The 13,334-nt window shown below is 33.3% G+C and overlaps 1 protein-coding gene across 1 annotated transcript in view; it reads right to left on the bottom strand.

Moving 5' to 3' along the window:
* Nucleotides 1-6,206: 6,206 nt before the first annotated feature.
* The window catches only part of LOC124357242, a 34,294-nt gene continuing 27,166 nt past the window's right edge, over nucleotides 6,207-13,334 (bottom strand). The window contains exon 6 of the mRNA XM_046808796.1: nucleotides 6,207-8,451. Coding sequence (XP_046664752.1) covers nucleotides 8,232-8,451 — 220 coding nt within the window. The 3' untranslated portion in view covers nucleotides 6,207-8,231. The remainder of the gene's footprint in view (nucleotides 8,452-13,334) is intronic.

Here is a 13,334-nt window from a genome sequence, read left to right on the forward strand (position 1 = left end):
TATATCTTTAACTTTTAAATTATTTACAGTTTCTATTTCTTGTACAAGAACAATGGCAATAAGCCAATTAAATTATTTTAAATTGATTATTTGAATATAATTTGAGCTGAATAAACACAATTGTACTTTTATGATCTTTTGTTGAATATTAGAATGGACCTATTACAGTTAATTATAGTATATTAGTTAATGCTGATAAGTAAATCCATTAGTAAGTAAAAACTGAAGTCAGTTTTTCTGTACATTTGTTGAACAAGCCTTAGTAGATTGATGAAAATTTGGCTCTAAATATTAAATGTTAACCATTATGCTTCTAAACTATTGCAACTGCACAATTAACTTGTTGACGTTTCATTTTCCATTCAGGACTATTAATAGCTGTTATAATATATTTGTGTTGTCATATTAAATCCATCTACATGCATGATGACTAAAACTATCTGTATACAAGAAGTTTTGGTCAACTTATTGGGCTTTTTAATGTTTGCTCTTACCACCATGATCAGTATGGTTTTAAATCTCCTCAGTGTTATCCTAGCTCGCAAATGTTTGAGAGAACAATATTAATAACAAATTGTCTATCATTTATTGTTTGAGAAGAATAGGTTTTCCAGCTGTGTACATTTCACATTCCTTGTGTTATACCTTAGGTCAGCGGATAGTAAGCTCGGACATGAATAAAAATATTCAGGAGGCAAAGAAACTAGAGGAGTCTGCTCCTCTTTCCAAGTATCAAGATTCCAAGATTCTTTGTGGGGGAGGGAGGGAGGGGGAGGGGGGGGAGAGAGAGAGATACGTTAAGCATTCCAATTGACACACACTGCACTCTGCTTGAAGCATATTCCTAATGAAACACAAATGGCACTACTAAGTTACAGATAGCATTCCTAGTCAACAAAAAACAAATGGTACTACTAGTAACACATAAAACAATGACACCTCAATTGGCACATGGTAATCCTAGTAAATACACATCGAACTTCTAGAACACTTTACTTGACTCATAGCACTCCTAATGAAACATGCACTTGCGTGGAATCTGATTATCTCATTCATTCAATAAATTTAGATAATCATGACTTACCAGATATTACCATAACACTGATTACAGAGATTACCATAAAACTGATTACAGACAATACAAATACACAGATGTGGGTATAATAAGACAACTAGAGCTATGATATCTGAGCAGGTCCCAGTAATTGCTTACCTATCCCAAATGTAGAAGTAGGATGAACAGAAAGTATTGTGGATATACCAGTTAAGTAATATTTGATTTAAAACATTTAATTTTCTTATATTACATTTCAGTTATAAGATATAAATGATGAAAAAATGCCATTCCCTCAAGTCATAGCTCACATAAATACTGCAAGAAAGTACATTGTTTTCTGTAGCCATTTTCCTTAGAGTCTGAATTTCAAATATCTGCCAAAAATTCCTATTTTAAATGCCTGTAACTCCCACGGTGTGTTCACAAATTTTTAAATAATTTTCTGTCATCAGGGTAGTTATCTTAATGGAAAAATTTGATTAGATTTTTTTAATTAACCCAACCAAAAACAAATTTCAATTCTTTATTTAATAGTACTAGGTACCTACTTGCTTTCTGTCAACAATCCAGAATTTTGTGTTTTATTTCCTATAGTGACATACGATTCGAAGGACTTATTCCTTCATTTACAGACCTAGCAAAGACATTGATGACTTAGTAAATTTATAAAACTTTAAATACAGTGTGTATCAAAATGAATGACCTGATTTTAAAACTCAATATCTATTGCTAAAAATGTACTACAAAAATAATATTTATTACAAAATACTCACAAAAGTTTAAAGTTTTAGGTATGTTATTACAAATGTTCTATATGTTCACCAGCAGCAGCAGCACGAATAACATCCAGACGATAGCTAAATTCCTCATAAACCTTACACAACGTATCTGCGTTCACAGACCTTACTGCGACAGTTATTCTGTTCTTTAGTTCTTCGATGTCATGAGTTAGAGGGGGAAGAAACACTTTTTCCTTCACATATCCCCACAAGAAAAAGTCGCATGGGGTCAAGTCTGGTGATCTTGGAGGCCAAGAATGAAGGGCATTGTCTCAAGGTCCCGTGCGCCCTATCCAGCGGTGGGGCAGAGTGTTGTTGAAAAGCTGCCAAACATTGTTGAGCCAGTGAGGCGGAGCTCCATCCTGTTGGAAAATAAACCTAAAACTTTAAGATTTTGTGAGTATTTTGCAATAAATATTATTTTTGTAATACATTTTTAGCAATAGATATTGAGTTTTAAAATCAGGTCATTCATTTTGATACACGCTGTATAATCAAAGTCAAATAACAGAACACTTATTACACACAAACAAAAAAAACTATTGTAACAAAAAAATAACATTTAAATGAACGTGATTGTGTATGAATAAACGTGAAAGCCGCAGCAGAGACACAACGGCTCGACAATGGATAGGAATTAATTAATCTCATCCACTGCAGCTGTCCTGTGTTCAACATTACCATTATCACAGCTGCTCTGGCTGAGGTCATTTTCACTTCACTGCTGGTAATGGAATTGAAAATAAAAAACAATTTGAAGTTGAGCTTTTCAGTCAACAGACTGTTTGCGCCTTAACTCTTGCTGCATAAATTTTATATACCTCCAGTATTGATAGTAAACTGCCCTTACGACAGTGATAAAGGGTTTTTAAACCTTGGCAAATATCATTTGTGCTATGGTTTTTGTCAATTCTTTATTTTAAAATGTAAGTACACTGCTAATTTCAAACACTTTTATCTTTTTAGCTTATATAAACTTATTGAAAGAACCTATTCAATAAGTACATTGTATCTGATGGGAATACTGATACAGAGGTTCTAAGAGGTGTGTTGACTGAGATCGAGTGACCTTCAATGGACAAGGAGGGTACCTATCTAGGGGTGGTACTGTTTCAAGAATAGTCTGGCCAATTTAGACATTGACCCTTGCAAAAATTCCTAGAAAGCTGAAAATTTGCATAGATGTTAGGGACACCATTGTTATGAAATTGTGAAAAGTCCCCATTGATCCCATGTCTTCAAAATGTTTTATTCAAGGTCAAATTTAGTAAAAATGGGGTTTTTTCATTTTTCAGCGAAATGGTTAGTTTTATGATAAAATATAATGAACAAAAATTGTAGATCATGCAATTATGTACAAAAATTGTTCTTATGCTTTTTTTCATAACACTAACCATTTTTGAGAAAAAGCAATTATAAAATTTTCTTATGCTGTATTGTCCATAATATGTACACGTTTCTACGCCACCTATGGGGTAGTGTACCTAGCGCGTTGTTTTTAATGTAGTTTCCCAGGTAGGCATATTCCACAGTCTATTCCAATAAATTTAATGAATGTTTGGTTATTCTTCTTCTTTTCAGTCGTTGCACTCTTGTCAGAGTGGTCGTTGTCGATCAGGTACAGCTCGAGTGACAAGTTCCGTTATACTTGGTTGTAAACATATTTTATTCATCATCATCGTCATTCATTATTTCTTCTTCTTCCTGTTTTCTGGTGCAGGTGGAAGAAGCGTGTAGGTTGGTTCCAATACATATTGACATGCTTCCAACCCCATTGTTCTGGGTCTAGTTGATTACCAAGCCACACATGAACCTGGTAATATACACGATAAAAATGTTGGTGAGCAGAAGCCGCGATTGGAGGAAGGCCAGCTAATTGCACACGTGTTTTATTGCGTGTTTGTTTTGCAAAAGATGAGTAACGTGATTTGTTTATGGAAGTCATTTTTTTGGAGCTCCATATACAGACAGAAGAAAGCGAATTCCATTGGTGATTAGGGTTTCTGGTAAAGAATTGATATCTTCAAAAGCTTGTGCACAAGTAATAAAATTTTCTTTTTCAAACAATTTAAAAATTGTTGTTTTACCCCTTCGAAACATTGCTGATGTTGTATCACAGCCAGTCATAGTATGTAAAAACAGTATACGATAGAACCGCTTGAATATCTTCTTGAATAATTGCTGCTGCAGTTGCTAGGACCTTCAATCGTTCTTCTTTGCCTTAGGTTTTTTTCTTTTCACTCCAAGCTTGATTGATAATATTATAATAATTACCAAGAAAACATACAAATATTAACTGTCCTTGTTTCTTAGTAATAATGACTCTATTACCATCATTTAACTTCAATAGTAATTTAATTGTTCTGTTATCAACACTTACATTTTGTACAAATATTTTTTTAATTCCTCTAATGTAAACTAGCAGTCATCACTACTTTCAATATATAAAAATATTTCCTCCGTGTCAAGATTCAATGCTTCATCTTGAGGACTGCCTACAATGGTCGGATTTAAAAATGAAACAAAGCAATCATTATGGTACTTAGCTTTAGCAGCAACTAAGTCGTGTCAAACCCGATGCGAGTAATAATCATTTTTGCGGTGTCATCAGAAATGAAAGAGTTGTAACGTTACAAATTTTACGACGAGATTTCTGTGGTCGTTGTATTTCTCATTTAACTCATCGCCACAAAATAAACATCAATTTTTAAAAGAAAAATATGACTCACTTATACGTGCTCTAGTATGAGGAGGACTTTTTTGAGAGGTACTAGCTGTGTCCTCTTCATGTTGCCATTTTGCTGCTCCAATTGTACTGTTTCAAGTGTATTTTTTACGACACTGCACATGAATTGTCACTGAATTTACGTTCTTCAAGTAATCAGCAAATTGATCCCCTCCTTGAATACTCATGTTAATTAACATCCTCATGCTGCAATCAACAGTAACACATTCACTTTTTTTTCTTTTTTTTTTGTTCTCTTAGGACAAGAAGCTTATAAATTGCACTTAGTCCTGTAAGAACCTTTGCGCTGCTTCCGGAGTGACAGGATATTCAGGATGGGTAAGGTTAGGGAGTAGGGGCCGCCTCCTATCGAGATCCATGAGGAAGAATTAGGGCACTACATCTCAAAGTCATGTCCCCCTGGAAGAAGGGGAGGTCAGCTCTGAACCAGCCTCTCCAGTCAAAATAGGAAGGGGGTGGCATACTCTTGGTGAGGTTAGCAAGAACCTCTGAGGTTAGGGAACAAACCCCACCAACTCCAACAGTCATCTCCCACAGTAGACTAGACCTATCAAATTGCCAATGAACCCCAGAATCTCGACATATGCGGTTAGTGATGTGCCGCTCCTGGACATCCATAAGGTTGCCCAGATTGAAGTGACACATCGGTTTTTACTGTGCCCAGTGGTGGGTTCAACTGGAAGGTATAAACCAGCCAGAAGTGATCCCTGCTGGGTAAACACATTCATTTGGAGATCAAAGTTTAGTGCAAATAAAACAGAATTGCAACATATTTTCATCAAAAAGTGAATACAACACAAACTGTGTTGTATATTGCAGAGAATGTTTGAAATAACTACGAGTTTTCACTACGAACAAATTTTCAAGACTAACGGTGATATAGGTGCAACCTCAGAAAAGCATGTACGGAACGGCCACGCGAATGGAATGGCAGATAGATATTGTTTAAGAGCACATGGTCCCTTAAAATTAGGGACTTCTTTTTTTAACATCATATTCTCAGAATTATCGGTCAATATGAATGTACTAGTCTCGCATATTTATAGTTTTACTTATACTGCAAGCCCAATTATATCATAGGCAGCTTAGTCATGCTTATTATGGACAATACAGCGTAAGAAAACTTTGTAATTACTTTTTATCAAAAATGGTTAGTGTTATGAAAAAAAGCGTAAGAACAATTTTTTTTACATAATTGCATGATCTACAATTTTTGTTCAACATATTTGACCATAAAACTAACCGTTTCGCTGAAAAATGTAAAAAACCCATTTTTACTAAATTTGACCTTGAATAAAACTTTTTGCAGGCATGGAATCGATAGGGAATTTTCACACTTTCATAACAATGGTGTCCCTAACATCTATGCAAATTTTCAGCTTTCTGGGAATTAATGCAAGGTTACCCCTATTTTTGAGCTAAATTGACCGGACTAGAAAGGGGAGGTCCAAACTAGTAGTTGGATTAGATCCTACTTTGGCAGCCTGTTCATTTTTATTGAACCCTAATTTTATTGATCTACACAAGTGCTCTGATTGGCACTCTGTCACGTTGTTGGTCCTCAGCACCCCACAGTGATGGTGTCAGACAGGCATGTGGTGTAAGAATAAATATTTAACACTGATAACATAGTAAAACACATTTTATTAAAATTACAACAGTTTATAACCTGAATATAATTTTATAAAACATGAATTGAATCCATGAATTACATTTCAATGAAAGAACATAAAACAAACCAAGTCTAATGAACCTTCAACACTGGTATAGCCAGTGTAGTGCCATTGAAATAAGTGGTGGAAACTCGGGACACATTGTGGTAAAAAAGATATAAACAAAATCTTTTAAGTTGTATAACACAAATTTAACACGCAACATTACTTAACCTATTTAATAGTACAAAATTGATTGTGAAGGCTCTGAATACGTGTTTTACAGCACTGTGATTGTAATAAGGTATATTAAAAATATTCACATAAAGCTTTAAGAATGGTTATCATGTTTTACCACATAATATCACATCTTGGTCACAGTCAATTGTATTATTTTGATTATATTAATAATGTTAATTTACTTAACGCTGCAATATACACTATACACTCTAAATATTGTTTTATCCATAAGCCTATATAAAAACATAGTAGGGTATATAATGTATATTTAATAGGAAAATGTTGTTACAAAATATCATTTTATATGTTGAAATCATCAAAAAAACTATCAACAAACATATATAGGCAGAAATAGAATAATGTCCACCACAGGTATTTGATGACTAAAATTGTACCTTGAGCTTCTACTATACAATCTAATTATATAGTGAATATTAGTAATAAGGTGTATCAACATAGATTTTGTTTAATAACACATTTCCTGATTAGCCTAGTTTAGCATAATAATACACAATTTGTAAAAATACACACAATTAAATGCATTAAATGCCTTCTTTCAAAAACTTTACAAGTTTTCATCTTTAACAACAAATGATTAATCACACAAGTGTCAGGAGAAAATGAGCTAAGCTACAAACAACTTGAAAATAAATAAAAATGAACTTTTAGTATAATGTAGAAAGTTTTCAAAAATCTCCAAACTATTTACTGATAAAAATTGATAGCGGGCTAAAAATGTACGAACACACCACTTTAAAATACCACTGTGTACTTAGAAGTACAGAGGGAACCAAAATTTTAAATCACAAATTGATCTGGCAAATATTAACTTGTTAATTTAGCCTATCTTATGGGTACAAATAACAGCCAATAAAGGGATCACATTAAAACACATATTGGACAGTCAAATGTCTAATTATGTGATTCTAAAGAAATTTATGGTTTGAACATGAATGCAAGATTAAGTGATAGCTTTGTGGTTATACCTTAATGAATGTTACAAATTAGAATTCTTGAAGTTCCTTGTGCAGATAACTAGTGACTAACAGAAAATTTTAGACATCAAGATTACAAAAACCAACATCCAGCCTCTTCAGTGCTGTATATTTCCTTCACCTTTGTCAAAAACTTGTAGGTTGAACTTTATGGAAGGCTTAGGTCTGCCAATTTCCTCTTTTAGTAAAGCTCTATGATAATATCGCCATTTTGTACAGTAATTTAAACAGCATGAAAAAAATTGAAGCTAGTACAAATATTTTAAAAATAAATTCAAATAATTACTGTAAGTATTTTATTAATTCTAGTAATTGAATTAAGGTATACTGATTACCTGTATTGGATTCCATTTTTTATACACTATTACTCTGTCAGATTAGACAATGTACAGGTAATGATCTAATAGCTGGGTTCAAAAGAATTTGCATAAAAAATATCTGAAGTATTCAATTTTTAATAAATCAAAACCAATTTTAATTGGGAATTCATTTGGGTCTAGTTCCAATTTATAATTATTGAAATTTTATTCGTTTCTCAATTTAAAAATTAACACAGTTCTTATGATCTTCCCTTTCTTACTTTATACCATGCTGTGGTTGATTGAAGATCTTCTGTACTTTCAAAGTAAAATAAGGTTTTAGAGGATAGCTCATTTTCTCATTTGATTTCTCATTTACATACATGAAAATTACATTTCAAGAACTTACAACAGAAGTGACTGCTACCGTTCAGTAGGTAATGTCAAGTTTGTGTCGGTCCAATTAGACTAATATAGGAACAACAGTATGCCCAATGATGGCACGGCAAGTAAAGCACTGAAGAGGAATCCTACGGTCTGTAGCGACCACTTCCCCATTGGGGGCTGTCACAGAATAAAATTGGCACTTGTTGACTAGTTCTGGCAAACATGTGGGACAACACAACCGGTGCCCACAAGGTGAGGCAAACCTTGTTCCGACATTTGTAAGGCAAATGAGGCACCTAAAACAGTTAAGTTTGCAGATATTATCATTTTATGACATAAATATTATATATATATATATATATATATATAAAACATTATATATATATATATATATATATATATATATATATATATATATATATAAAACATTATATATATATATATATATTTTCATATTAGTTTTTGATGGATAAACATGGAGGGATGGAACTCGGACACCTTTCTAGGAAATGAAAGTGAATTTTTTAGTCGCTGTTACAACTTTGCCCATTTTAGAAACGGGTGGTCTTATAGGTCTAGGACGTATTTAATTCAATTTTTCAGTTCATTTCACATAAAATCCAATAACTTTAACAGCTAACTTTACGCTATAAAACCTACGTCTATACAATATTGTAACTTTATTATTTTCGCACTTGTTCTGATTAATGTGATATACATTATTACCAATATCTGTTTAAATATAATTTTCATTATCAAGCATTTAAATAAAAATATGATTGCAAATTCCACTGTCTGCCACTTACCACTATTGAAACATTTAAAAATTACTAGCCATTAGTTATTGGCTAGATTGGGAGCATTTTTAGGCATTTGAGGTTATTTCAGTAATTATGATGTAAATGAAAAAAAAAACACAAGAAATACCATATAAAAATTTTCTTTAAATCATCCGTTGTTTTAACCCTTTGTACACGGTAAGCAGTAAATATTGTCGATCATTGTATTCATTTTAGTTCCTGAAAACTCAGTCAGAATGCACTTCTTTGGTCTTCTATTGTGATGTTGATGGAGTGTGACACATCTGAACAGTCAACAGTCTCAACATTAGTTTTTATTGGCTTTGTCCACCTGCATATATGCATTCAGTCTGTGTTTTCTACGCTCAAAGGGTGTAAACTCACTCGTAAAAAAAACCAACAGCTGAGCATGCATTGTTTGTTTACTACTAACCATTAAAAATGAATTTATATATTATATTACTAATATGAGGGTCATTTTTAAAGTAAGAATCAATTGAGCATTGTGTTCGGCCCACAATGCTCAATTCATATGACCAGTCCCACTACGCCGGTGTTGGTTGCATAGTTATACCGCTTTGTTTATAGCCAAGTCAATCATTAACCCCACCGATTGTGAATTGTACTCAGTAGTTCAATTTTTTAATGCAAAATAAGTTTTTCATGCTGAAATTCACTGGTAACTGGTTAAAGTTTATGGTAAGTGTGTAAAACAATGGAAGTATGCAAAAATTGGTGTAGGCTTTTTAATGAAGGAAGGACAAGTGTACATGACAAAGAACGACCTGGACAGTCTACTGTCATGAATGGCAGGTCTGTAGTTTATAATGTTGTTACTGATAAACTTCGTTACAAAAAAATCGTGTGCGAGATAGGTACCAAAAATGTTAACAGAAGAACATAAAGCAAAGTTTACGCACATTCTTTGTCCTTTTTGGAGCACTATCACAAGGATGGTGATGAGTTCTTGAATCACATTCTGACTCAAACGTCAATCCAGTGAGTGGGATCACCTAAACTCTCAGACAAAGCCACAGAAATTCAAGCAAGAACCATCAACGAGGAAAATCATGGCCACAGTTTTTTGGGCTGGAAAGATATACTTTTGATAGACTTTCTGATGCAAGGAAATACAATAAATGAAGACACTGTAGATACTGTGAAACATTATTGAAACATATCTGTGCTATTCAAAACTTTAGGCAAGGCCTGCTCTCTAGAAGCGTCGTTCTGCTTCATGACAATTCTCGGCCTCACGTCGCGGTAACAACACAAGATTGACAAACTTCATTGAGAATTACTGGATCATCTACCACAAAGCCTTGACTTAACACCATCAGACTTTCATCTTTTTCCAAAACTCAATTCTTGGTGGGATGCGCTTGGAAAATGATGACATGTTAAAAGAAACAGTTACCAACAGGTTTAAATCAGGCAACTGAGATATTTGATGATGGGATCCAAAAGCTGGTGCCACGATTGAAAAATGTTTAAATGTTCATGGTGACTACATAGAGAAGTGAATGAATGTTCATAATTTAGTCTGTGATACAATTTAATTTCATATATAAAGTTTCCCTTGATTCATTACAAAATGGTTACAAACTTTAAAAAATTACCCTTAAATGCAAGTAAAAATATAAACTTTAAAATTAATTTTGGGAAAACAAATTAAGCACATTAGTAGGTATTTTAAATTTATTCTTTAGTGTACGAAGGGTTAATATTTCACTGTATTTTTATATTTACACAACATATATTTATAGTTCATGCCAACAAAAAATGGGTGCTAACAATTGCCAATACAGTAGTGCATTTATTAGAAGCAGGAATACTCCCCAAATTGCTTACATATTATGAGTCCTAGGTCATAATCTGATTATATCGTATAAGTTAATGAGTTAAAAAAACTATATCACTATATTCAATGTACTATTGATTAACTTTTTATAATATCGACGCTGCCACAAATTTTAAAATATCATCAGATGTTGTTCCAGAGAAAAATGTTGTTAACACAAAAATAATTCTTAGAAATAAGAAAGATATAAAAATCTTATTATGGATTTTGAAATTATTAATTTATTAAGAATTAAAATTACACAAGGAAAATAAAGAACTTTAATAACTTATACATTAGTTAAAACTTGTTCTCGAATGTAAGACCTAAAAACATGAAAAGATGCACATTTAGTGATTTATTATAATCAAGACTATTTTATATTGTACTGTTCTTCATACTTTCACAGATTTCTGGATTGTAGCATAAATTGCACTGCTTTTAAACTTCCTTGTTGATTCAGGGGGGCAGGCACCATTGAACTACAGTTTTTGTTATTGATTTTACATGTCAGTACTGTAGTCAATGAGCTAATATAGAAGTGGATAGGAAACATCACCTAATACAAATAGTGTATTTACAATTTCTTACAGTTAGTTAGTTCATATCCAATTCTGAGAAGTGACGTTAATAGACTTCTTACCAGAGTTTAAGCTGTGATCGCATTTGTCGCATTTTGCGATACGAGACGCTGTTAAGAAAAGATCTCACAAAATTGCAATGAAAGCAAGAAAGAACTAATCGCGGAAAAAAGTAAATCACATTTGAAAATCAGTTTACAATGCTAAAAATATTGTTTTCAATGATACTATTGTATAAGATGATATATTTTGTCATCATATTTAATTTCATGTATATAAATTATTAGACACCGTTCAGCGCTGCCGGTCAACAAACTGTCTGGTTAAATGACGCTTGCCTACTTTTGGATTATAAAGTATAGATATCCAAGTTTGAATGTTAACCACTGTAATGAAACTAAGAAAACCTTTTTACAAACTAAGGCTTTAATCAACAAAATTCAACTAGATAACCTTAAATATTCAATCAGAATGTATAAACAATTACTTAATATCTTCTTTAAAAATAACAGATGATCTAGTTATATTTACATGGAGTAAATTATATAACATTCTCCCCCACTGAATTTAGGAGGTAGTCATTGAAACGTTCAGGGATCCTTCTTATTCTTGATCCTCTTCGAGGAGAAACTATTTTATTTTCTTGATTGAACTGTTCAGATTCAACTTCAGTATCTTTTGAAGAATCTTCCTTATTTCCTTGTGATGCATCTTCATGTTCATCCTCCACCTCCTGTTCTTCCGACCAATTGGATAAGTCTGTCACCATTAGACTTTTATCACCTCGGGGAGCTAAGTGTTTTAGTGAAACAGTAGATTCTCTTCCATTGGGGTAACGAATTAGTGCGTATTGTGGATTTGCTTCTACTAATTCAACTTCATCAACTAGTGGTTCGTATTTGCTGCTTCTTACATTTCGCCTAGTTAGTACTGGACCAGGTTGCAGTAACCATGCTGGTAGTGAAGTACCTTTAGTTGATCGGCGTGGATGTATGAACATTCTCTCGTGTGGAGTGCAGTTTGTTGCTGTGCATAGTAAAGAGCGTATCGAATGTAGAGACTCTGGAAGTACAGACTCCCAGTATCGTTGGTCCAGTCCTTTGGATTTTAGTGACAGTGTAACGGTATTCCATATAATTCCATTATACCTCTCAATTTGTCCATTTCCTGCAGGATTGTATGGACTGGTTAAACTTGTAGCAATCCCCTTTTGATGAAGATATATCCTTATTTCATCAGACAAAAATGATTTGCCTCTATCAGAATGGATGTAATTTGGTATCCCATAAACAGAGAACAAGTTTTCCAAACATTCTATCACAGTACTCAAAGTCATCTCTTTGCAGGGGTAAGAGAATGGGAAGCGAGAGTACTCGTCAACAATATTTAACATATAACGATTTCTACTTGACGATGGTAGTGGTCCTTTAAAATCAATATTGAGTCTTTCAAAAGGTGAAGTGGCCTTTATCAATGTGTTGGTTTGTTTGTGGAATCTAGGTTTGACCTCTGAACAAATAGGACAAGATAAAGTCATTGATTTGATCTCATTCAAAGAATATGGCAAATTCTTGCTGCGTACCCAGTGATAGAAACGCTTTATTCCTGGATGACAAAGAGCCTGGTGCATTTCAAAAAGTTTGTTGTCAGTCGTAGAGGCATTACAGATCCGAGAGAGTGCGTCTGCAGAAACGTTTTCTTTACCAGGTCGATATTGAATGTCGTACGAGAAAGGAGAAAGCTCTAGTCGCCAGCACATGATTTTGTCGTTTTTAATTCTGCTAGAATGTTTTTGGTCAAAAATAAATGACAAAGCTTTTTGATCAGTTAAGAGAATAAATTGTCTCCCTAACAAAAAAATGTCTCCATTTCTTAATAGATTCTACGATGGCCTGTGCTTCTCTTTCTACTGTTGAGTGTTGTTTTTCACTTCCAGACAAAGTCCTAGAAAAGAAGGC

Source organism: Homalodisca vitripennis, chromosome 3 (genome assembly GCF_021130785.1).
Source record: "Homalodisca vitripennis isolate AUS2020 chromosome 3, UT_GWSS_2.1, whole genome shotgun sequence".
Classification (NCBI taxonomy): Eukaryota; Metazoa; Arthropoda; class Insecta; order Hemiptera; family Cicadellidae; genus Homalodisca; species Homalodisca vitripennis.